The sequence below is a fragment of the Rhagoletis zephyria genome, unplaced genomic scaffold, assembly GCF_001687245.7.
Source record: "Rhagoletis zephyria isolate East Lansing unplaced genomic scaffold, Rhagoletis_zephyria_1.1 Rzeph_scaffold_00013, whole genome shotgun sequence".
Taxonomy (NCBI): domain Eukaryota; kingdom Metazoa; phylum Arthropoda; class Insecta; order Diptera; family Tephritidae; genus Rhagoletis; species Rhagoletis zephyria.
In genome coordinates this window covers 296796-323638 of record NW_016157097.1, presented here as the reverse complement: position 1 = coordinate 323638, position 26843 = coordinate 296796, and the positions used below count along the sequence as shown (strand labels likewise).

The 26843-nt window shown below is 34.9% G+C and overlaps 2 protein-coding genes across 3 annotated transcripts in view; one reads left to right on the top strand and one right to left on the bottom strand.

The window, feature by feature from the left end:
- The window catches only part of Drat (Death resistor Adh domain containing target), a 44828-nt gene extending 34825 nt beyond the window's left edge, over positions 1 to 10003 (bottom strand). Inside the window, exons 1-2 of one of the 2 annotated variants that reach the window (XM_017611385.1) lie at positions 9707 to 10003; positions 9569 to 9641 (exon numbers count right to left, since the gene is read on the bottom strand). Coding sequence is in view for 1 of the 2 variants with exons in the window: in XM_017611374.1 (XP_017466863.1) it covers positions 4745 to 4758 (14 nt within the window). In the remaining variant the exon portion in view is untranslated. Of the gene's footprint in view, positions 1 to 4744; positions 4920 to 9568; positions 9642 to 9706 lie in introns of those variants that run through there. The other variant, XM_017611374.1, reaches the window with a different exon arrangement.
- Positions 10004 to 14518: 4515 nt separating this feature from the next.
- Positions 14519 to 25306, top strand: Cyt-b5 (Cytochrome b5). Its single transcript, XM_017611395.1, has 2 exons — positions 14519 to 14813; positions 24679 to 25306. Exons 1-2 carry the CDS (start codon positions 14691 to 14693, stop codon positions 24952 to 24954), a joined length of 399 nt encoding a protein of 132 aa, XP_017466884.1. The 5' UTR covers positions 14519 to 14690; the 3' UTR covers positions 24955 to 25306.
- The last annotated feature ends 1537 nt before the right edge of the window (positions 25307 to 26843 follow it).

Sequence of the window (26843 nt, the reverse complement as noted above, 5' to 3'; positions counted from 1 at the left end):
CTGTTTCTTCAATTTAATAGTGTTCGCCTTATTTTCGTGGAAACGAAACATGTTTTGCAAGTTATGGATCATTTCTACACTCTTTCTTCAAATATTTCTCGTATCCCAGCTGTGCGCAGGCGTTTCGTTTTTCGCGTCTTGTTTTTACATATACGTAATTAAATTTTTTTTAATAAAATCAATTGGTGGTAGTTCATGATTGTGTGTGGATTAATATCACAACACTGAGGATTTGGCAAAAGCCTTCTTCTTCTATTAAAAAACAACACTTACGGGGCAATGTTTATTGTAAGAACAACATTTTTTTCTATGTAATACATACATACTTTAAGCATTGTTGACGCTATTTCCATTTGAATGAGGAAATAGCGTCAATGACTTTATTTCCAAATTTTTGTTGACTTTATTTCGCTTTTGAAAAGGTAATAATGTCAATTCACTTTATTTCGCACCAGGGTGGGAAATAAAGTCAATTGACCTTATTACCTGTCACCGGAGTAAATATCTGTACGAGCTTTTTAACGAAATGGACATAGTTAAGCGCATAAAATCACAAAGATTTCGCTTGACTTTGACATGATGATGTGCACAGGGATGACGACGCTCTTGCGAAAAGATCCTCTTTCGACTCCACACCTCTGGGTGGACAACGGAAGCAAGGGCGCACACGAACACAATTTAAGGACCAAGTGCAGAAGAACCTGTCCGCACTTGGAATGAAGAACTGGCGCAAATCTGCGCTTAAAAATTGTATGGAGCTGTAAGCGACAAACTTTATGTGCGCTTATGAATAGTTGTCGATAAAATAGAAATTACTTGTTTTGAAATGAAAATTGTCGATGATTGTTTTTTTACACGTTAAGCTTAAATGTATATGCGTGTAAAAAAAAACACAGCTAAAGAAAAATTTCTATTTACATGCCAGTTTCTCATAGACGATGTCGAACAAAGGTGCGAAGTATTTGGCGACTTTCAAGATAATTATTCGCCGCAATGTATACAGAAGATAGAAAGGCGAACTGTACGAGCTTTAAAATGGCATTTAAAATAAATGTACAATTGCGCTAGCTTGGACATGTCATAATCGGAACCCATGGGTGGACAATGCAAGGAAAATGAACGATAAACGCTCACCTCGTTTCGAGTAACAAAAAATCGCTATTTAGCAAATAAAGTTTTCCTTTTGTTTTTTTTTGCACTGATTTGTTCTCCTTAGCTGCTTTTAAATGATGTCGTCACAAATTGCTGACGGAGACATGAATACAGTGTTAGAAAATTCTTTTTCTATAGTTGTTTCCTTATAGAAAGGTTGGTTTCTTTTCCACCTTAGACATTCCGAATTCGTTCAAAATATGCTAATTTAAAACACAGAATTCTTTCAGTGTTCCTCCGGGGTTTTTGGACATGGACTGTTTCTTCAATTTAATAGTGTTCGCTTTATTTTTGTGGAAACGAAACATGTTTTGCAAGTTATGGATCATTTCTACACTCTTTCTTCAAATATAATTTTTTAATAATTAATTAATTTTTTAATAAAATCAATTGGTGGTAGTTCATGATTGTGTGTGGATTAATATCACAAAACTGAAGATTTGGCAATAACCTTTTTCATCTATTAAAAAACAACACTTACGGGGCAATGTTTATTGTAAGAACAACATTTTTTTCTATGAATCGATACATACTTTAAGCATTGTTGACGCTATTTCCATTTGAATGAGGAAATAGCGTCAATGACTTTATTTCCAAATTTTTGTTGACTTTATTTCGCGTTTGAAAAGGTAATAATGTCAATTCACTTTATTTCGCACCAGGGTGGGAAATAAAGTCAATTGACCTTATTTCCATTGACCTTATTACCTGTCACCGGAGTAAATATCTGTACGAGCTTTTTAACGACATGGACATAGTTAAGCGCATAAAAATACAAAGATTTCGCTTGACTTGGACATGATGATGTGCACATGAAATGAAAATGATCGATGATTGTTTTTTTACACGTTAAGCTTAGATGTATATGCGTGTAAAAAAATATAGCTAAAGAAAAATTTCTCTTTACATGCCAATTTCTCATAGACGATGTCGAACAAAGGTGCGAAGGATTTGGCGGCTTTCAAGATAATTATTCGCCGCAATGTATACAGAAGATAGAAAGGCGAACTGTACGAGCTTTTAAATGGCATTTAAAATAAAAAGTACAATTGCGCTAGCTTGGACATGTCATACTCGGAACCCATGGGTGGACAACGAATGCAAATGAACGATAAACGCTCACCTCGTTTCGAGTAACAAAAAATCGCTATTTAGCAAATAAAGTTTTCCTTTTGTTTTTTTTTTGCACTGATTTGTGTACTCTGAAATACTTGGAGCACGCTTCTTCCCGTCCTATTAACATTAAATTTCCCGAAATTGATCGGCAGCCTATTAAAAGTTATATATTATTTTTAACTAGCCGCCCTAATGTACATACGAATTTAGTTCGAACACGTATGTATGTATGTATTTGGTAAATACACATGTAGTTAAATTAATAGCGGAAATTTCTCAATAGGTAATAGGTGAATTTCGATGTTCGCCAAGTTAATTGAGTTCATTGCCAAATATTTCACGCCACAAACAGTTCTATTAATGGTCATACACATTCAATGACACTGTAAAAAAATTTTTATCCTTCTTTGCCATGTATGTTATATTGTACATATAATTGTATTGCACATATTACCGGCTGGATCATTATTTTCAAGCGTTTTGTGACAGACACCTGAAAATGTTTTTTCAAATAAATCTTCTATTGTGCGACAAAAGCGAAAACATTTCAAAACACGAAAAAATCAATATTTTCACGAAACTAGGGGCCAACTAAAACTGCGGTTTTTAGTTTTTGTCTGGCGTCAGAATTTTATTTTAAAATGCTTTGAAATTTCAAATATATGAATAATTGAACAAATTAATTAAAAAACTCAGTGTAATGTAGAATAACAATATGCGTATCAAATAAAATCGAAAACTCTGTAAAATAAAAAATAAAGGACGAAAAAATATTAAAAAAGACCTTTTAATTCATTTTTTTTAAAGCCGACTTTCTTAGGACGAAGGACGAAATTCGAGGATGTGGCAGTGTGTAACACGTTTTTTTTTTTTCAAAAATAAATATTGAATATTTTCAATGATGTTCAAAGATAACAAGGATCATTATGCACCAAAAATATTAACCTTTTTCAATTCTACATAATTGTTTTCTTTATTTGATACCCATATTGTTATGTTTCATTGCACTAGATTTTCTTATATAGTTTATTGAATTCCAATATTTAACCTCTAGTTTCGCGAGTATATGTATTAATTTTTAGGTGTGTACACCCAAAAAAAAGTCAGCTAAATATATATCTCTCAACACATAATTTCGTTATAGGTACCAAATCCTGCGTTGAAAGAAATATTTTTAGCTAACTTTTTTCTGGATGTATATTTTCGGAAGTATTTTCAAGGCGAGTAAAAACAATCATGAAGTCATAAAATACACAGAGTGTTAAGTCGAATATCCAATAGGAATTAAGCCTTGCGCACACTAACGCGATAGCGACAACGACAGAGATATCGCATTCGCTATCGCATTGGTGTGCGCAAGGCTTTAAAATGACAACAAATTTCCATGTGGAAACGAAATTAATGGCTATTAACCCAATGAAACCATGTCGACCTCTCTAGCTGAGTGGTTAGAGGTGCGTATCCGAGCAATATCTAAATTAGAAAAAGTTTTTTCTAACAGCGGTCACTTTCGGCAGGCCCCTCCATTTGTCTTACAACATTAAGACGAACACCACAAACTAGAGTAGCACGTCGGCCAAGCAAGTTAAAAGCTCCAAAATGTTATTATTATTATCAATGCTACTAGTATTATAATTTTTCAATGCCCAACTTTGTCATTAACATTTGATGACCAGGGGAAATCCGATTGGAAAAAATAAACGTTTTTTTTTTGTTGCGAACGTTTTGCATTTTAGTGTGTATATGACTTTCTTTTTTATAATTTTTTTTTGCGTTGAAATTTCCTTGAAGAGTTCGTTGCATTCTTCATTGTTCGCTTAACGGTAATGCGAAATGTAGTGTATGTAAGCTTTTTTACATACGGATGTATGTACATTGAATATTTCTTATACTAAAAATACTCTTTGTCTGCTGTGGGCGTATACGCCGTTCATTAAAACGCACACTCATTTGTTGCTACTATGAAAAAATAAAATAAAATTAATAAAAAAGTTGTAATGAATAATTAAAAATTTCTCTTGACTTGGTTAAAACAGCGATATATGTACGCCCATCACAGGCATAAACAAAGTAAATCCAAATTAGTGCTTAAGGTTAAAAATATAAAAATAAAAGTAAAAATCCAAGTACATAAAAATAAAATGTTTAATTGCTTCCATCCAGCATTAATTTCCTTATAAACAACTCTTTAGGTCTTTAATCTGCACGCTTTGTTTTGCCACTTTTAAGTTTTGATAAACATCTGATTTATGGTTGAATATTACCACCAGCTGTGTGCAGTCAGCAACCAACAAAACACTCCACTAATCAATCACTCCATCACGAGTATGGTGCTGCTATATATGTATGTACATATTTTTATTTTGCACTTCAGTACACAGGACGTCACAACTATCAATTTATATTCTGCATAATCATGATTCTAATTTAAATAGATTTAATTAACTTCCTTAAGGAGTTTTCATTGCCTACTTACACTTTTTCAGCCATATTGTACTTTTCTGTGTGCTGTTCAAAACAGTTTTAGGTAATAATGCTCCTAACCAAAAATATTTCTTCACAGTCACGACAATGATTACGAGCAACAATTTTTTTTGTTTTTTTTTTTTTTTTTGTTTTGAGAGCTGTTTTTAAAATTTGTTCGGTGATTTGTCTTGGTAAAAAAGCAACTAAAGCGGCGAATAATTTTCAACTATATGATTTAAGTTTTCTTGCTTGTTGCAAACTTGCGCGGTAAAAAGAACACAAACAAGCTTGTATCTTTTTGCTCATTTGTGTATAAAGACATTTACATATTTAAACATTTTACGTACGTTTTCGTATATGGCTTTGTCGCATGTACATATCGTCACCTGAAATGCAAAAGGACGTAACAACATCGTAACTGAAATGTAAAAAGTTGTGACTAATAATTTTTTTTTTTTTTATAAAATGTTATGGGAATTGTAATTCGATGAAATTTGATAGACATATCAATCAAAAAGTTAATTTTGTATTTTTTATTAGTTGCGTCTTTTTGCATTTCAGCGACGATGTTTGTTACGTCTTTTTGCATCTCAGGTGATGGTATGTATGTATGTATAGTGCATATATTTGGACATGCAAATTTTTTTTTTTAAGATTTACACTCAAAATAAAAAGTTATTCATGTTGATGTATACTCATACATATGTACATACAAAAGCGGCTATAAGAATGATGTAAGAATCATAGAACGATTTCGAAATTAGCCACGGTCTCTAAAATTTTCGAGAGTGTTGTTAAAGAGAAACTTTCATTCTTAATTAATTGGTGGTCTTATCTTCTCTAGCCAACATGGATTTGTCAAAGGAAGATCAAAAGTACAAGGTTTGCGGAGGGTGTTGCGCATTTTCTTCCATATAAAAGTCAGTTTTGTTCATGCGTTATATGGGAGAAAATTCCACAAAAAAATTCTAAAAAATCAACGGTTATTTTTAGCTATATTTCCTTAGAGAGTTGCTTGGTAATGACCTACTCACAATAGCCGCATTAAAGCATGATCATGTTGAGTAGAAGTTTACAGGTTGAAATGGATAATAAGGGTATTCACAGACTATTCTCGTTGAGTATTAATTCGTTATCTGGTAACTCGGCATCACTTTCAACTTCGAACGCCCATTATTCTTTTGGTTGGTTGGTAATTATGTATGCGGTAATTTACAAAAACAAAACAATGCTGGGAGTTACCGAATACCGAATTAAGACCTTAACGAGTATAGTTTGAATAGCCTTAATGAAATTGTCGAAAATTCGGGAAAAATCTTGTCCCGACGTAACATGTCAAATTTAATACCAAATACGGGACGTCCCGCCAAATACGGGACATTTTGCAACGCTAGTACCTTTATCTAAATATAAGTGACATAAGAAAAACTTAGTGTTTTTATGTATATATTTAATATATGTATGTTTTATTGATATTTCATATATTTTCCCTTGTATTTGGTATAATGTCCGCTCAAAAACAAGAAATATGTAGTTATAAAAAATGCATTCGGATGACACTTATTGTTCGTTCAACCAGTGAAATAATCCTTTTTTGAGTGACGGGTTTGTCAAAATGCGATTTTACTATATGTGAACTTAGTTCGAGGAGCTGTGAAATTTATTTATTTGAGAACTTCTCATTGTACTCATTACATTTTATCGTATTTCAAATTGATGTTAGAAAAGAAACAAAGGGTAATCAAAGAACTCACCAAAGTTAACTTTTTAGAATTTCCTGTAGTGGCTGAAACCTAGTTAACTTTTCCGTAGATTTTAACTTTTGTGAGTCTTAACTTTTCTGAGTGCAATTAAAGTTGCTAAGGCGTTGTTTACTTTTACTTGAGAATCGTCAAAATCGGCAAAATCAAAGTAGCGGTCCGCTGAATGCGCCACCTTTGTTCTCTACATCGTGGCCTTCGGTAAAACCGCTTCATAACCTTTTGTGGCATCTTCAGGTGTACCTCAGAGTAGCATCATAGGACTTTTGTTATTTATTTTCATTACTTATGTTTCGCAACTTATAAATGTCTGCTATATGCAATTTATTTAAAATATAGAAATAAGCTCCGAAAATTGGACTGAAGTCCGAACAACGAACACGATCCTTTCGCCGGATCATCCATGCGTACAACATGTCCAAACCAGCGCAAACGTTGTATTTTTATGCGCTTAACTATATTCCTGTCGTTAAAAAGCTCGTACATTTCATTACTCCATCTTCTTCGGTACTTGTCGCTTACGCGAACGGAGCCATAGATCTTGCAAAGATTAGTTCTCTCGTAAGCCCCCAAAACCTTCTCACTTGTGCTTGGACGGGTATGATGATAGATTTGTAGAGCGTGATTTTTATTCGTCGAGAGAGAGCTCTGTTTTCAATTGCCTACCGAGCCCAAAGTAGCACCTGTTGGCAAGAGTTATTCTTGGCTTGATCTCCAGGCTGACGTTGGTAGTTGTGTTTATGCTGGATCCTAGGTAGACAAAGTCCTTCACTACTTCAAAGTTATAGCTGCCAACAGTGACGTGTGTCCCGAAACGCGTGGATATTTTCTATGTTGCTAGGAGGTACTTTGTTTTGCCCTCGCTCACCGCAAGACCAATCTCTTTACCTTCTTTTTCTAAACCTGTAAATGCTGCGGCTACGTCCCTTTGTTTCAGACCTACGATGTCGATATCATCTGCATACGCCAGCAACATCGTTCTTTTGCTATATATGGAGCCGCTGCGATTCAGATTCACAGATCTTATTACGCTATCCAGCATCAGATTGAATCGCCTCGTCTTAAGCCTCGGTTGGTCTCAAACGGTGCGGAGAGGTCCTTCCGAATTCGGACGGAGCAGAAGGTTGTGCTCAACGTCACTATTAGCCGTATTAGTTTTACGAGGATCCCAAATTTGGACATGGCGTCGTACAGGCAGCTCCTCGTCGTGCAATCAACAGCAGCTTTAAAACCGACAAAAAGATGGTGTGTGTCGATTTGCTTATCTAGTGTCCTCTCCAGGATTTGACGTTCTGTGAAAATCCGGTCAATGGTGGACTTACCAGGTCTGAAGCCATACTGATAAGGCCCAATCAGCTGGTTGGTCAACGGCTCCAGTCTTTCACACAGTATCGTCGTGTATACAATATTTAGAAAGCTTATTCCGCGATAATTGGCGCAAACGGTGGGATCTCCCTTCTTGTCGATTGGGCAAAGTACGCGGAGATTGCAGTCTTCGGGCTTGTATTCATTGTACCAAATTCTGCTTAAATGATGGTACATGCGCCGCTACAACTCTTCGCCACCGACTTTGAACAGTAAGCCGCCTTATTGCTGTTCTCACCTCGTCTTGGTCGAGTAGAGGGTCGTAAGCTTTGTCCTATACATTGTTTCGGGTTCACCTTCATCAAACAAAAGCGTTGAGAAGTGTTCCCTACATATCTCAAGTGTACTCTGAACATCTGTTACCAGATTTCCATCTCCAACTTTGCAGGAGCTAGCCTCGGTCTTAAAACCATTTGATTGCTGCCTTATTTTCTGATAGAGTTTTCACCATCCATACCGAATATATTAAAGGTTTTCACAACTCTGAGATTTCTTGCTCCGGGATCATACCAACAGAGTGTTGCAAAGAGGCGTTATTGGATTACCCCAACCTAAGGCTTCTACTGTGTTTTTTTAATAAAATGTGCATCCTTCAAACAGAATTTATCAATAAAACAGTGCTTGGAAATTTGAAATCTTTGCTTTAAATTAAAGCTCAATCCTTTGACTTCACGTGTATGCCGTGTCGGCAATAAAAAAACGTTCGAAATGCCCTATGTCAGAAAACTTTTCAATAACGCCCTACTTCAGAATTTGGTTGAAGAACGCCCTATCTCAGAATTCGGTTCAAAAACGCCCTATCTGGAATGAAAAAAACATTGGAAATATGCTGAGATAGCGCGTTTTCTAATCTGAAGCTGAGATAATGCGTCTTCGAATCGAGTTCTGAGATAGGGCGTTTCGAACTGCCTGCCAAGATAGGTCGATCTTCCACTCGGCCATCGATGTGTACTTACATTTCTCCAATTATTCACAAAATTTCGAAACATTTAACAGGTAAACCGAGCTTCTAAAATAGAGCTATTACAAAATTTAATTGAATATGCAAATTTGGAATAATATTTATCAAATTATATTCAATTGATTTTTATATTAGTTCTCTTTTGGTTGTGCCGCATGCAGTTGTTAGAATTTTGTTGGGCTCTGTAACCACAACTAATACCCATTTGCTACGTTCCTAGGCGTAAAACCTAGTATACATCTTGAAATGGAACGAAAAATAAGATATTAAGGGAAAGGGACCAGCAATGATTCTGATCATTTCCGTTTTCGCGTTGGGCATAATATATTGATTATATGTACCTGTATGTATGTACAGTGGCGAACAAAAATCAACGCAATTTTCTAGCAACTTTAAACTTGCATTTTGTCATACTAAAATTGAATTCACTATAAAACTGCATACTTAGAATTTTTCTAAAATACCTGAATAGAAAGTTGCAAATAAGTGTGCAAATTTATTGAATTTTCCTGAGTTTTGCACAAAGTTTAGAGATTTTATTTTTATGTTCTCTGGTGTAACATGAACTATATTTTTATAAAAAATTATCGAAAATAAATTAGAATAAAAAACTTGGCATATAATGCGAAAAATTCACTGTGCCAATACTTTTGTTTGTCACTGTATTTCACAAATTATTAATTAATTGCACTATTATTTACATACATACATACATACATATGTACTAACATACTAAACTATTACTTACGCTTATTTTAGAAAAAAATCGATAAAGTTTGAAGTATGGCTGCAGCAGTTATTTTTCATAAACACTTTTCTTGCTAAAAATATAAATTGCGTAAGGTTTTTGACATTTTCACATACAATTCAGTCAATTATTTCTTACCACGGCTGTTCGTTTCCTTATTGCCTTTGCTCAATAATCGAGTTGCTGCTGATGACCTTACCCTGTTTTCGTTATTAGATAAGTCGATAAAATTTAACCACTTAATTTATTAGGAATTATTTCATATTATTGTAAATGCTGGAAGTCCAAGTTAAATTTTATAAGTAGATAAGTTTAACAATTCAGTTTGTTTTTATTGTGATAGGTTTTTTGCACGACAATGCCTAAAAATTGCTTACAAAACTTTGACTTTGAAATCTCCTTTAGTGACGACGACCACTTACTGGTCGCGTGAATTCTTACAATACTTGTGACCGCCTACCCTTGGCCCTTTTTGGCTACTGCGCAGACATGTAATGCGCATTATCCTCTCCCATCACGCCCACTTAGAGCCCACAATTCACATAATTTGGTTTTATTCAAAATAATTGGTTCCTACTTATTAAATTGCGTTGTGGATTTTAAACTAAATACATTCTTACTTATATTAGTTTGAAATTAACTGCATTACGGGTACCTACTATATAAGGGAAGCATTGATAAAGGATGGGCAGTTATGATCCTAAAAGAGGCAAAGGTGTTTCCGTTACTTTAAAAAACAGGCGTGGGTACTATATACTTAAATGGTCCCATAAAAGTCCCGAACTAGCCCCGAACTACTCCCGAGAAAGTCCCAAGCGGTGTTACTAGAACAGCTGGTTAGATCTGTTTTCATTTTTACTACTTATGAATTGGTCTTGGTTGGCATATCACCCCTCTGATCCAGTACTCCATGAACTAACAGATTTTTACACGAACTTGCAGAAAGTTGCAGGAAAAATGATCCCGTACTCCAAAATCCTATAAATGAGAGCGATTTTTGGAGAGTTGTATAGAGAAGGAAGTTGCAGGATTTTACCCGAACTTTTTCCTCTGAGGACGGATTTCGATTTTCGTATCGAAAACTTTTGGCAGGTTTAGTGCTAGTAAAGCCGCCCTGTCGTATAAGTCAATTATCTGAGCTTTTATGGCGCTTAGTGCAGCGGTGGTACTATCCAGCCATACTGGGTTCAGATGGTGGGTCAGTGATGGTAGCAACAAGGCCTTAACTGTCTTCACTTAGGATTTATGACTCCCTAGGGTTGGCTAGTTTACCTCAGGATCGGCAGCACTGAAAATAAGCATGCTGATCTTGTCAAAATCACAACAAAACAAAGAAAGTGCAACAATTTTCATTTTTTCCAATTTTAATTTTAATTTTTTTTGTATTTCACATGGCACGCTTTGATTTAGAAGAAAAAATCAGAATAGTTTTTGAAACTTTCGATACCAGAAGCAACAACAAAATACACGCAAATGTTGTTTTTGCTCTAATGCTACTTCCTGTTTAATATGCCTTGGCTGTGATCAGTGTTAACGCTGTAAATTTTTCGAAAGTCGTAAAAAAAGTGTCACAGCCGAAAAAAGTGTTTAAGTAATTCAGATGTTTTATACCGTTCATTATTTTACCTCTCGAAACTTATTGGGGCATATTCATAGTCGAAATAAAATCGACTCTTAGGCTAGTTATAGCTTTTTGTCACAATTTTAAATGGAATCTGTCAAAAAAGCTTACATTAGGGTCGACTTTATTTCATCTATGAGTATGCCGCATTATTTTTAATAAATTACTATTGGAGATCATTTTCTGCAAAAAAAAATCTTAAATGAGAAACCTATTGATGACGGATATATTCAAAATACGCAATACGCAGTTAAAAATGTACTTACATCAATATAACACAAAAGCAACATTTGTATATATTTCGCAGATTATTTGTTTGTACCCGGAGCTATGAAAATGAAATGAACACAAATAACTTGGGGAAATGCTAAGCTACAAGAAGGGTACAGTGATCCTTGCTATTTCTGGACATTTTTGCGGACAAATTTTGACATAATAAAAAGGATGAAATCAGTCAAAATCTTGCCAGAGATGTAAATCCTAAGCGTGTTTGAAAAGTAAACACTAAAAGCATTTTTAAATATGTAAGAAATTTCATGAAAAAATGATCAAAATGTGTATATAGAATTTTTAATTAAAGAAAAGGGACAAAAGTCGCATGATTTTTAAGAAAAGTTTCAAAATAAGCCTATTTCTAAAAAGTCGGTGTCAGGGGGCATCGATCTCCTAAAAGTGTCAATTTGACACTTTAGTCGCACAACGGTAACACTGGCTGCGACCAAGGCGAATTTATAGGCTCCGTGAATTAACTTGTTGTCTCCATAGGCAAAAGTTTTTATCTTGATAATGTTATCAGGCAAAATTTTGCCCATGGAGACCGCATATTGCTCTTGGCAAGCAATAATTATCAGAGCTTTTATCTTGATAAATATTGCCAGCAATTTGGTACTTTGACAGCTACATTTTCATTTGCGCGATAGCTTCGTGGAGACAACATTATCGATATTTCAATATTAAAGCAAAAATTGAACTGTTTTCTATTAAAATATGTGTTATTATTTGCTTGGGTGTGAAATAGCATACTTTTTAAACTTTTTAATTGATGAAATCCGGCAAAAATTGCCATCTTATAAATGCTTTTATCAAGATAAAAAATGCCCACGCACAAATATTGCCGCTGATAAAATTAAACATCGTTATCGACGTTAGCGACACCGTGTTATATGCATGTAGTCTAAGGCGCCGATAACGATGGTAACCGAAGATTAGTGTCAACCAGGGCTCGAAACGTAACATCCGTTCACGGATCGAAAACGATACGACAGAAAATTACGTGATACGTCAGGCAGTATAAGCTGAATTGGAGAAAGAGTACGTTCATGTATGTCATAATCCGACATACCGCGCGGGCATAATTCATTTCGCCAATACAAAGCGGATACAGACGCATTTATTTGAACGTTTGCGGATTCGCCTTGGTTTGCGGGCAAGAAGCGAGCGAACCTCACTCACACATACGCAATGCTTGACGTATTTATTTGATTGTCTCCGTGGCGCTTAAATTCTGTAAAACGAAAACTACCCAATAAACATTTAGGTTTGAGCTCAACTTGAGGTTAAGCTGAGAACTAAGGCATTTCTCAAATCTCCAACGTTGTTTCTCAACAGTACCTCAAGTAGAGGATCATAGCGTTCTCAACAAAAAGGGCATTTTTTTTTGTATGAAATAACTTGAACTCCAATTTAATTCTCCAATTGGTCTCAAACATATCATTGAAATACTGAAATTGAAATAGCAAAATACCTTACACCTATTTGATTGAAACGACACACATAGATGAATTTTAATATTAATTTCTCATTTTATTACTTCTTTTGTAAATATCGTATTACAATAATTCACTTCATAGTACACAGTCCGACAGTAATTTTGCCACTTGATTCACTTAGCGTTTCATTTTCTTTCAAGATTATTTGAGGATACTTTGAAGATTATTTACTTTTTGTTGGTAATTTTCCTCTTTATATAGCTTAAGTTTTGCACTTGATAATTAAAAATTCGTTGGCCAGAGATGAGTTGGAGAATGATGTTGGATATCAACTTGAGTGGTTGGAGAAATATTTTTTTAGTGTTTATAGGGTAGTTTTCGCTGAAAACTACTTGAAAACTCACGTTCCACTCATTCCAATCGGTGTATTCACTAGTTTTTTAGATATATTTATCGAGTGGAAGTCATACTTTATCATCTCTAATATGATAGCTCGGATTTATTGCTAATCGCCTGGCCAAATTAAAATATAAATAAAAGATAAATGGTTGGTAATAATAAGAAACTGAAAAAAAAAGATTTTGGTTTTGTTTTTTTCGTAGAGAAACTGAAAAGAAAGCCGAAAGAACGACGAAAACACTAACAGACGGTGCGAACAGCTTACACCCCACATTCCCAAAATTCGTTTTCAAAGTGTTTTCGTTGTCGATCCGAACATGGTATAAAATCGGTTGGGTCTATTTGAACAAGCTTTCTATTTATTCTAGTTTGCGCAAACTACATAAAATAATTTCTGCGAACACCCTGTGCTAAAAATGCAACCATGTATAAATGGTCTTCGACATTCGAACAGCGACGTCATTTCTAGCTCTGGGATTCTATCGATAGTACTTCCACTCGATAGTTTTCGAAACAATAGTTGAAAACATCGATAGTATCGATAGTACTATCAAAGTCCGAACAAGGGAAATTAATAACATTTTATCATATTATAAGAAAACGAATGGATTACTGGGCGTGAATCACGTAACTTTGAAACGATTGTTGTTCAAACGATACGAACAAAACGATGCCATCAAAACATTGATTCATGTATTTGCGTTGCTGTTACGTGTTACTGTTACTGTTACGTGAAGCAAAATTGTGTGGACGATTTCGCACAAACGATCGAACTATTTTTGGTTTTCATAAAACAAGACAATCTCAGCACGATATCATCCAGACGATTGTCGTCATACGTGATTCATGCCCCGGTCAAAGTAATAGCACCACAACAGTTTTAGCAATTTGGACTATTTTTTTGTTTGTTCAGTGCCTACTAATTTTTTATAAAAGTAAATCATTAATATTTCAAGCTTTTTAATTCGAATTTCTATAAAAAATTTGTGTAAGCAGTTTTATAGCTTATTAAATTTTACCATGACTCAGTTTAAGCTTATATTTGCTAAAAATTCCAATGACTTATTTTTTTTCAGACTGTGTTGTGAACTTTCTAGCGTAAAAAAAATTTGTGTAAAGTGTAAAGATGAAAGAAGAGACATTGTGAAGTTTCGCTAAAACCGACATCGATGGTTTTCAAAAACTCTCGATAGTGGCGACAGTTTTCAACTATCGACACAATCGATAGTATCCCAGCTCTAGTCATTTCGACTTTCGACAACGTCAACCTTTCGTGTGCGCTGATTTCTATTATTTCATTTTCAATTCTTGAATCGTACGAAAGTCAAATTTCAGCAATTGCATTTTTTTTATAAATCTAGAACTACTAAAGAATATTAATATACAACTTATAATGGCTGCCGAAGGTGAAGTAAAATTGTACTCACGCGAGGAAATTTCGAAACACAACACAAATAAAAACACCTGGCTGATTATCCACAATAACGTGTACGATGTATCAGCGTTTTTAAATGAGGTAAGTGGGTTCGCATAATTAAACTAAATAGAAACCATATAAGTAACAAAAAAACCACAGCTCAGATGTTCAATGTGTGCACATAAATTTCAGTAATCATCGGCAGCTTTGTAGTATCTACGGCGTAGATTCGAGGCTATGTAAAAACCTATTCTCATAGATGGTATAATAGTTTACAAAAGTGAATATACCAACTGAACTTTTAATTTACAAATTTTGTTAATTTGTTAACAAATTGCGCGTTAACGTCCCTCAGTTAAAATATTCTCAGTTTAACCTCGAGTTTTCTAATCAGAAGTGCAGTTAAGGTAATTGAAATTTAGTAAGTGTGTGCATTTTATATCAGTTGGGATGTGAGGTTGACAATCACTATCAGTTTAATATGCATATACGTATTTGTGTGTATGTACTACATACCGCCTATGTGTTTCTAAATTCGTTTATATATGCATTGTGTGCGTGCCAGCGCCCAAGTCAGCTAGTTAGAACAATAGCAGAGCCAATATTCCTCTAAACAACCTAGCGCACCGCCAAAGATCTTAGCCATTTGAAAAAAAAAATGTACTTTGCTCCCTTCGGCAATTTAATGGGTTTAATTGTTTTCGGTATTTATGTGCTTGTAAGTCAGATATATATCAAGCATCTATTATTATAAACGGTACGGATTTGTTTCTAAAATTTGACCACTACTCGAGATTGATTTTAAAATTTGCCTCCATTACTGTTATTTGCTTTCATTAAAAAAAAAAGCTGAAGGTGTAATTTTCACGTCACACTTCTCAATTCCAACTTTACTAATTGCATGTTAGCTGTTGTCAGCTCGTTTCGATTCACCAGCATGGGATTATTTGCGAGTTTCACAGTGAATTTGTATTACTCAATAAGGCGTTTGAGTTCCTTCATTAACCCATAGGTTATTCAAATCCATATTTGCATTTCGAATATATGTATGTACACATTATGTACGAAGTATATGCGGTTTTCTTTTGAAGCCACTATGTATTTTGCAAATTTGTAACATGCAGTTTTCTGGGTCAAAGTGGCAACTGCAATAATGGTCTTAATCCGTTCGTTTCTTTTGCCTTTTTTAGTTTTAAACATAATTTTGCTATTTTAATGTTAACTAGCGATTTTTCACTAATCGCAATAGTATCACTAGAGTGTCATATAATTCTTGTAAATACATACATATGTACTTAAAATCTTATCAAATACTAAAGTTTTGCTAAGTCACTGCCAGTGATAATACCGTGCGACAAAAACAAAAAAATTTCAAAGTACTCGAAAGAGTACGTATATACTCACGAAACTATGGGCCAAATACATGATACAATAAAATTATATAGTCTGTTCCAATAGTAGTCCGGTTTACAGGATTTAGTCAGAACTTACAGGAAGTCGTTCCTATTGAAATAAAACCTGTAAGTGGGAATACTTTTGAGAGAGTAACTGACCAACTGTTCCTAGTCAGAAGTTACAGGATTTAGTCCGGAGTTTCTTTTCCTGTAGGTTCATGAAAAGTGTCAAACGATCAGCTGATTTGCATGTGCAAACAAAAACAATAAACGGTGAAAGCAAAGAATCTTATATTTGTAAAAAATGGAAGTAAACAACGAAATGTTTGAATATGTATAGATTTTAATAATTTATTTATTTATAAAATATATTTTTGTGTTGTTGTACAAATGACATGTAAACAAACCGACTGACGTTTTTACAGGAAATAGTGCTTTTTGCGTTCCTATGCACTTCTGCATCTGTTCTCCTTTTACTCTCANAAAATTGTAGTTTGACAGTTCCACAGGTTTTAGTCCGAAGTTCAAAGGAACAGACTAATTGTTTAAAAAACTAAAACCTCCCTATTATAATTGCCATTCGTGCTGTCATCAGGTATGTAACTTGAGAAAAGAAATCGCTGCATCTTTTAGGCGCATCAATATTACATAGTTACATCCCGAGCTAATAAAAGGAAGGTAAAAAAGAAGGTAATTTCAATAAACTACTTTTGACGGATAATAAAATTTTCTGAAGTTTCATAAATTGTGAGTATTATCAACAGGCCTTGCCACTTCGATAATATTAAAACAATAAATCGAAGTATTTTCTTTCCCATATTTATACCATTGTAATAACATTTCAAATCAAAAACTATTATCAGTGCTTGGTACTTTTTTACTTACGTGGTTCGCACTTTTTTTTATTAAAAATATTTAAAACGTTAACTGTTAAAGGAGACTTTATCGTAATTGTTCTTTTCATTTTATAATTAATACCACGCGCGCATTATTCTGTTATTTTTTTGTTTTCTTATTTTGAATGCAATCTTGCGATTTAAAAATCGTATTCTAAAGGATGTTCTTCGCAAATGAAACCTTTTTATATTTTGGTTCAAATTTACTTTTAAATTTCTCATCAGATTTTGCAAAAAATTAGCCTGTGATTAGCGCATCATCATTAAATTTCACAAATTTTTAATTTAAGCAAAACACCTGAAATCGGCTTGAACAGACCGCCCTCCGATAAACGACTAACACGATCGTCTTTTAAAGTACAAAACCGTGTATCAACAAAATGCACAACTGCGTATGTGTGGTTGCATAAATTAATTTGAAGAGAGTAAAAACACTCACTCAAAATGGTACTCTTTTTTACAAAGAAATTGCATTTCAGGACGAATGGATAAGGCTTGAGCCAATAGCTTGTGTGAGAAAAATGTCAGTTACGCGGTTTTGCAGAACGACGATACGCGGTTTTTTACTTTAAGCGACGATATGTAAGTATATACTTTCTTAAAGCGTTCTGAAACCTTGTCGTCAAACCCATTTTCGAAATCATGTAGCCGGCATAATTTTCTAGTTTATCATATTCCACACTTTTGAATGTACTGGTTGTGTTGTTGTTGTTGTTGTAGCGCACAACGACAAAGCCGTTAGGGTTGTCGGGTTTTCCGGGCATGCGAAGAGATGTTTCGAGTCATGTGGGGTCTCTCCGCATGCCGGACACTCATTTGGCACATCCTCATTCAATCTACTCAGGTAGGAGTTTAACCTGCTGCAGTAGCCAGAGCGAAGTTGGGCTATTGTCGTTCGTGTCTCCCGAGGCGGGGCGGTATGCCTAGAACGGCATTCACAGGTCTAGAGTCTACATAACTCGGGACTGACTCCCTGTGAATGCCGTTCAGGGCCAGTCGGTAAGCTGACGGGTCCAGAGGTTGCTTGATGAACCTCTGGACTTCGTCCGTCAGTTCATATAGATGCCTCCTGATGTGCCTAGGCGAGAGCTCCTCTGCAAGCAGCTGTCTGTTTGGGTGGCCACTTCTGTGGCTTCCGATCAGGAACTGCTTGCAGAGGATTATGTTGTGCTCCTTTATGGGGAGCATTTGTGCCTCGCCGGGGAGATGATGTTCGGGCGACATCAGGAGGCATCCTGTCGCTGTCCTGAGAGCGGTGTTCTGTACAGTCTGTAGCTTCGTCCACTGCGTCCTTCTAGTCCCCGGCGACCACACTGGCGCTGCGTAGTTTAAAACCGGCCGGCCTATTGCCTTGTATGTTGTCAGCAACGTTTCTTTGTCTTTGCCGCAAGTACTGCCGGCTAGCGACTTGAGGACCTTGTTGCGGCTCTGTACTTTATTAACAATAGCGGTTGCGTGACAAGAGAAGGAGAGCAGGCTGTCGAATGTTACTCCGACTATTTTGGGGTTATTCACCGTCGGAATTGGTGTGTCATCGACGTGAATTCCCAGCAATAGCCTGACCTCCTTCGTCCAGGTTGCAAAGTAGAATAACAATATAGGAATTTAAAAACAATAACCTTTTTGGTTTGGAGGAATAGGTATTGAAAATGCGCTTTTTATAACCCAGAAGATAATTTAGGTAGGCCTTCTTAAGTGAAGCCATTATAAGAGGCCTACCCGAGAAGGGCTGAAAAAGTACTTCCTTGATTGCCTTCTAGAAGAGCTTATCCATTTACAATTTACGCGAATGCATAAATTTATATTATTAAGCATTACAAATGAATTTTAATAAACATTTTAAGTTACAATAACACAAATTTGATATAAACCTTAAGCAAATAATTCTAAGAAGTATGAATTTTATAAATTAAGGAAGCAACTTTAAAAGAGCTCCTCCAAGAGGCTTTCTGAAGCACGTCCTATAAAAGCCCTTCTGGAAGGCCTTCTATGGGTAGCGAAAGAGGAAGGCCTTCAATTTGTGTCACTCCATACAAAAAAAAAAGAAGAAAGGAATGTAGAGTGGAAGGCCTCTTGATTCTCAGGAAAAACTAAGTACGCAGCTTTTAACTCCTGAAATTATCTACTGGGAAATTTTATCTTAAGTTAATAAAGTTTGCAGGACGAAATTCGATGATAATAGTTCCCAAACAGTAAATAAAAAAAATATTGCAAATTTTCAAAGATATTTAAGTACAAAATTTGTAACGGACATTTTCCATACCCACTCGTCCTTATGCACCAAAAAATTTATTCTGCTATAATTCTAAAGAATTTTTTCTTTTATATGATACCCATATTGTTATCCTACATTGCAGTGAATCGTGTAAATAATTTTTGAAATACATAATTATATTTTTTAAATTTCAAAGTCCTTTAAAAAAATCCTGACGTCAGAGAGAAAAACTAAGTACGCAGTTTTACTACAATTTACCCATAGTCTGTATTAATTTTTTTTGTAGAATTTACTGTTGCACGGTGTAATACTAGTGGGTGCATAATATGTATGTGTATACATTAGGGTGGTCCTTAAATCCAGGAAGCAAATTTTACATCAAATTTCCTAAGCCCCTAAAGTCGATGCTACTATAGTCGAAGATAACACATATAAATTTTGGTCCCGATTGGAGACGTTTAAGGCGTGTCGCACAGGGGGCAAAGTTCGGATTTCTCTCAAAAAATTAAGATTATTATTTTTTTCATCTAATCTATATAAATTTTGGTCCAGATTGAGGCCGGTTTTGGAGTGTCGCACAGGGGTCAAAGCTCAGATTACTTTATGAAGACGTCTTAACCGACGTCTTAACCGACTCCAATCGGGACCAAATTTTAAATGTGATATCCTCGACTTAAGTAGATCGATTTTCGGTATTAACTTGCAAAAAATATTTTTAATGTTTTGAGTCCATAGGGACATCTGGCCTTTGACCCCTTTGCCACACGCCTTAACCGCCTCCAATCGGGAGCAAAAATTTGAATGTAATATCTTCCATTATTAGGTATTAGATAACAAAAATTAATTATTATTCCATATTAGGTATTAGATAACAAAAATTAATTTTAATTGTTTGAGTCTTTATAGAGGAATCTGTATTTTGCGTCCTGTGTGACACGCCTTAACCGTCTGCAATCTGAACCAAAATTTATATGTGATATCTTCGACTAAGGACCACCCTAATGTGTGTACATACTATGTATACGCAAGCTGTTGTAATTTTATCGAGATAAACCCTGAGTTTTGCTTAATAATGCTTATTTGTACATATGTATGTATGTATATGGATATATTTATATCAAAATGGTAGATTCTTTGTGAGTCCTGATGTTGTAGTGTATGTACATAGCGGCTGGTTGTAATAAGAAGCAGTCGCTATTAAAAAAGTGTTTCGAGATCAGGGTAAACCGAATGGTTGTTACTACTCGTCTACATCAAATGGGAAAGAGCATTCGAAAAGATTAATTTGAAATGAAGTCTGTTATCCTTAAACGTGATAAAAAACCGGCACGTATATATATGTACTTGAAAGATTATAATTCTGAAAAATTACCTAGTAGAAAAAAGAAGAATGTTGGGGGCCTTACCATCTCGATGATTTCTTTAATTATTTTGTATATGAAACGGTCCCAATTGCAAGGCATTGCGTTTTCGCTTTCGGGAGAACAGCTCTTAGAAGGTCTTATTTTTTATGCGTAGCTTTTTTCATTTCTATGCGATTTTGCTCTGCATTTCACAGGTGCTTTTTCGTAATTAAGAAAAACCAATAACAACAGTGAAATATTATACATTGGGTTTAACGTGATTCGAGCATGGGGCCTCCTGAAAGCTAATAGTTACGATCCCATACGAGTCCGGACTAGTCAGAAATAGTCAGAATCAGTCAGATTTTACTGGAAATCGATCCCGTACTCGGTTCTCTGACTATTGAGAGGACAAAAAATACAGTAAATACGGTTCTCTCTCTGTCAGAAGTTACCAGTTTTAGTCCGAGAATTTTTTGCTGGTAAATTCTGGTAAATGTGTCAAACGATCAGCTGTAGTGTGTTTGGCAACCAAATTGTAAACAAAAGAAAAGTGCACTCTGCTAATTCATGTTGAAAAGTATTTAATTACTTGTTTAAGTGGATTCTAATGAATTTGAAAGTATTTTTGGTTATTTACATGTGTGAGCTGAGTATGTTTACATACAAAATAAGCAAAAATTTACAACCAAAATTTGGAGGTTATGTTGAAGTTGATAGAAGCTACCATTTTTTTTACTAGAAAGCGATTCCGTACTTTTCAATGTTACACTCTCGCTCTGAGCGAATCTTTATTTTTTGACAGTTTTACTAGTCCGAGTCCGAGGAATACGGGATTGCACCTAATAAATAGTAGCAAAAATCTGCACACTCGGCCAGAGCCACAGCATGTTCAGGTGTTTTCAAATGTTTATTTGAATCAAATTTGTTATAATCGTAACTTAGTCTATTTTCAAACTTGTGCAGCTAATGTCAGTTTATTTGCTTTACACGTTGCCTACTCACTTGCTTACCAACTGTTATGTAATACCTTATCAAGGGGATGCCTTCGCGAAATGGCAACAATAACAACAAAATTGCTGCTGGGCAATTAAAATTAGTTATGTATGTACACACATACATACCATTTTCCTATACAATTAAAGGTGACTATAATTAACTAGAAATACTCATTTCATATCAGTTCTGTTATATGCATGTATGTATGTATGTATAACATATTTCTTACATACGCGAGCATGTTATACCTACAATTACACTATGTAACAAGGTTTTTGTCCCTGGGTTGTAATTGTTATTTCCTAGTCAGTTAGGTCCCAAAAGTATAGAAAACAGCTATTGTCGCAAGATAACTTTGCTTTTGTGACCATGGCAGCGCTTATCTGCGTTTATTTTTATGCTTGTTTGTTGAAAACTGATACACGAGCGCATACAACTTGTTTTCTCTACATTTGTGTGTGTTAAAACTAGTGTTGGGCAGTATCGATTCCAAAAGTACTCAGTANAGCATATTTTAATGAATCACATTGTCCTGGTCACAAAAGCAAAGTTCCCGAGGAATATTAGGTGGTTTCCATACTTTTAAGGCATAACAGACTAGGAAATAACAATTACATCCCAAGGACTTCTTTGTTACTTAGTGTTATTAATAAATACTAAATTATTTTTTAGAGATCAGTAAGAAACCTGTCTTAAACTATATCGCTAATTTACTTCAATAGAGTCAAAATCCAATAAATGCAAATATTGAGGTAAGAATGTCGAAATTACCGCTGCCTCTTCTGAGTTGTGCAAAAATTTCATAACTGTATCGATTACTAGTATCTCACTAGAAAAAAATATGTCTTAATTTTTACCACGGGCTTATACATATCGCACACCGTCTTCAAAAGAGGCACAAACCAAAATTTGGAATTTTTGAAATATTGCGCTGAAAATGTACATAAAGCTTTTATTCACCTTTCAGCAAAAGCTGGAGCAAATTTTTGTTATAATTTTTTAAAAAAACCTAAGGTAAATTCTCCCTTGCCCATATTATTATCATGTGCTAAGAAATAGTTTTTCGTGTAATTTTGAGTTATGCCTCGTTTGAATACGGTGTGCGATATGTAAATTTATAACTTTAAAGCCGTTTTTCTCGAGGCTTGCTTTTTTGAGTTATGACCACTATTGAAATAAATGAGCGGTATGTCCATTAAAAATACACTCACAAAATATCGAACTGTTTAAAAATGAAACTGATGCCAAATATACATCATTTGCTTCAATTGTGTATTAACACAAAGAAGCAACACTCCAGATAAACGGCTTTAAAGTTTCGAATTTACATATACTGCCGTAGTAAAAATGAATACATATTTTGTTATAGTGAAATACTTTTAATCGATACACTATAAACTTTTTTACAACATAGAAGAAGAGGCAGCGTTAGTTACTGAATACTACTTAACGAAATTTTTGTATTTTTTGGATTATGACACAGTTGAAGGAAATGAGCGATATGTAAATATTCAGCTTAGAAAATCATCTCTTTGAAACGTATCGATCTTCTTCTTCTTTTTGGCGATGTAACCGCTTAGGCGGTTTTGGCCGAGGGCAAAACAGCACGCCAGTCGTTTCTCTTTTGCAATGCCAAGTGAAGCCAAATCTTTCTCCACCTGGTGTTTCCAACTCAACAGGGCCCGGGTTTTTTTTTTTTTTTTTTAATTCCATTTATTTTAGGCTCTATGGTCTTGTCGCAGTTTTCNGGTGTTTCCAACTCAACAGGGCCCGGGTTTTTTTTTTTTTTTGTTAATTCCATTTATTTTAGGCTCTATGGTCTTGTCGCAGTTTTCGTTCATGTACATATGTATGTAAGTACATATATACCTTCTCATACAATATGCAAATAGATGCAAACGCGTTTTTGCTTTGCGCATCCAATTGATGTGTAAATACACACCTAATACAATATAAACGCGCATATACATATATACCTATATAGTTATTATTCAATGATATGCTTATATTACAACAAAATGCTAATTTTCTGCCGAAGTTCAAATAAGCGAAAATAATTGAAACAAAAACTACATTTGAAATCCAATTTTTAAATCTACTTGGTTCATAAATTTACATAGCAAAAAATGCTTTAAGTAGCCATTATTTGTAAGTACAAGTTATTTTTAAGCAAAAAAACAAAACCGACTTCAATTCTCATTTAAAATTGTATAAAAATTGTTATAAAGCCATAAAAATAACAAAAACAAATTAAATCAAATCGGCTTTAAACCAAATTATTATGGGACCACCTGTGAGGTAACACCTTTCCTTTAAAAAAAGAATTCGAGAAATCGGTTAACGTGGCCCAAAGTTATGCGATAACATACATAAACAAAATATTCCCACGAATTGATAACCTTCTCCTTTTTGTGAAGTCGGTTAAAAATATAACGCACACAAAGTTGTATACAAATAAAATTATCAGAAATAGATGTCCATATCGCACGTTTAATAATAGATATAGAGAAGTAGTTCAAAATTTAGGTTTTTGCAGATTTCAGTATACAATTAATAAGTCGATAAGGTTATATTCAGTCCATCGGTTAACTACACTTACTAAAAAGGGCGAAGATATGTGTCTTTCCATCTGTCTTTTTGTATACCCACAGTTTGAATTGATCAAACGTTGATTGCGTTTTCGTACAAAATTGATATCTTGAAATAGTTTTCAATATGTATGTATTATAAAACGTGCGATAAAATGTTTATCTGTGCCATAGGGTTAATTAATAGCTTAATTCTAGATAGGCAATTTTCCCCTTATATAGCAATACTTCATTCTAGTCATACACTTGACTAGTCATAACTGTAGTTTAAGATACCCTTTTAACAGAAGCTTAATTAAAATGTAAATGTCATCGTAAATGTCATCAAGGGAAGCTTATTCTTTTTAATTCGAAGTTAAACCTTCTACATAAATTCACTTAAGCACCTTTAAACTGACGGGCACAGATATAGTCAACGGGAGCGAAAATTTACAATAAGCAAACTTTGACTGGGTATACATATGTAGTATAAATTCGTTCCATTTGAGCACACGCTAATATTCTTCTTTTTTCATACTCCAAATTATAGCACCCCGGTGGCGAAGAAGTTCTGATCGAACAAGCCGGCAAGGAAGCTACAGAGAATTTTGAAGATGTCGGTCACAGCTCTGATGCGCGTGAAATGATGAAGAAATACAAAATTGGTGAACTTGTTGAAGCTGAACGGACAAATGTGCCTCAAAAATCCGAACCCTCATGGAATGCCGATCAAAAAACTGAAGATTCATCTATGCGGTCATGGTTGGTGCCATTGGTGCTTGGCTTAGTGGCTACACTTTTATACAGATATTTCTTTAAACAGTAAACTAAAGAGAAAAAGCGGGACAATTTTTTCACGATGGTTTTCCTACGTTATTGTTGCTTTGTAAAGTTTATTTATAAAAAAAAACCATTCCCAAATAATTAAGTTAAAGGATGTATCTGCATTTATAATGTGCACAAAACAGTACCAAACAACATATATAAGTAATTTCTAATATTTTGCATACAAATCAAAAATATGAAGCTAAAAATGGTTGCTGCTTGCTTAATAGTTACATTTTACTCTATGTAATTTTTTAAAGTAAAAGAGTGAACAAAAAAAAAAACGAATACATATGTTTACAATGTATTGATGAGGAAACTATACAAATAAATATGTATAAGTACTTGGGTAACTTCCGTTTCTTTTATTTGATTTATTTGCATCAAATGAATTTCAATTTGCGCGTGTCAACAGCAAACTGTTTTACTTAAAAAGAATCTTTCAGCCTATTTTCCATATCAAGCGAACTTGTTAGCAGTAGCTCAGTGTAAGTGTTTGGTGATATTTTTTATGGCGCGCATATGTATGTATGTATGCATGGGTGTGCAATTATTTTATTTGATATGATATTAGAATTATTAGGCTGTTAGTTATTTATTTAGATCTATTTGATTTAAAATATATTTAAATAATAATCCCATATTTTTTATTTCTTTATCTTAATAATATCTAGTGTGGCGAATGCATTTTTGATAAGTTTTTATAGCGAGCTTCTGCTTTAATTTGTGCTGCACGTGCAAATGCATTAACATTATACTGGCCTAAAGACAAAATAATTTTTCTAAGAAGCTTTTACTCTTTTGTCAGAAATTGAATCAAGTGTTGGTGGTACAACGCCACCCCTCGCGTCTAGCATTAGGTATACTTTTAGTAAATCAATGCAGCGTTCAAGGATATGCAAGAAGGAAAACAAATTTGATTTTGTTTTATTTTTGAATGGCTGACTAAATGGGACGACTATGTATAGCAATCCAATCTCAAAGGACTTGCAACGCCGCTGAAACGAAATTTTGAGACGCAACTATCATAAAATGCTATAAAGTTGTAGATAATGTATATATGTAATTTAAAAAGACTAGCAATTACACCATTTCTCCACCCTACTGAATGGTAGCAGCTTGGAAAGTTGTGGAGAAGAAGAATCCGATCCCCCAGTCGATGATGACGGAGTCGATGCTCCTCCGCCTGACTATGATGAGGTACGAACAGCAATAACGCGACTGAAAAACAACAAAGCTGCTGGAGCTGACAGCCTGCCAGCTGAGCTATTCAAGTACGGTGGCGAGAAGTTGATAAGGTGTATGCATCAACACTTATGCAGAATATGGTCACATGCATGCCCAACGACTGGAATTTAAGTGTGCTTTGCCCAATCCATAAGAAAGGCGATCCCGCCATTCGCGCCAACTACCGCGGGATCCGCCTTCTAAGCATAGTTACAAGGTCTTATCGAGCATATTGTGTGAAAGACTGAAGCCCACTGTCAACGAACTGATTGAACCTTATCAGTGTGGCTTCAGACTTGGCAAATCCACCATAGACCAGGTATTCACAATACGCGAAATCTTGGAAAAGACCCGCGAGAAAAGGATCGACACTCACCACCTATTTGTCGACTTAAAAGCCGCTTTCGACAGCACTAAAAGGAGTTGCCTATACGCCGCTATGTCTGAATTTGGCATCCCCTCAAAACTCATACGGCTGTGTAAAATGACGTTGAGCAATACCACCAGCTCCGTCAGAATTGGAAAAGACCTCTCCGAGCCGTTCGCCACAAAACGGGGTTTCAGACAGGGCGACTCCCNCAGCCGCTCAGGAACCATTTACTACATGAGCGTGCAATTGCTGGCGTACGCCGATGACATCGACATCTTCGGTAACAAGAACCG

Bases quoted from the DNA above. Each gene is read 5' to 3' on its own strand.
- Cyt-b5 (XM_017611395.1), top strand. From the start codon at position 14,691: ATGGCTGCCGAAGGTGAAGTAAAATTGTACTCACGCGAGGAAATTTCG. The intron at 14,814-24,678 runs GTAAGTGGGTTC...TCCAAATTATAG, and splicing joins TATCAGCGTTTTTAAATGAG to CACCCCGGTGGCGAAGAAGT.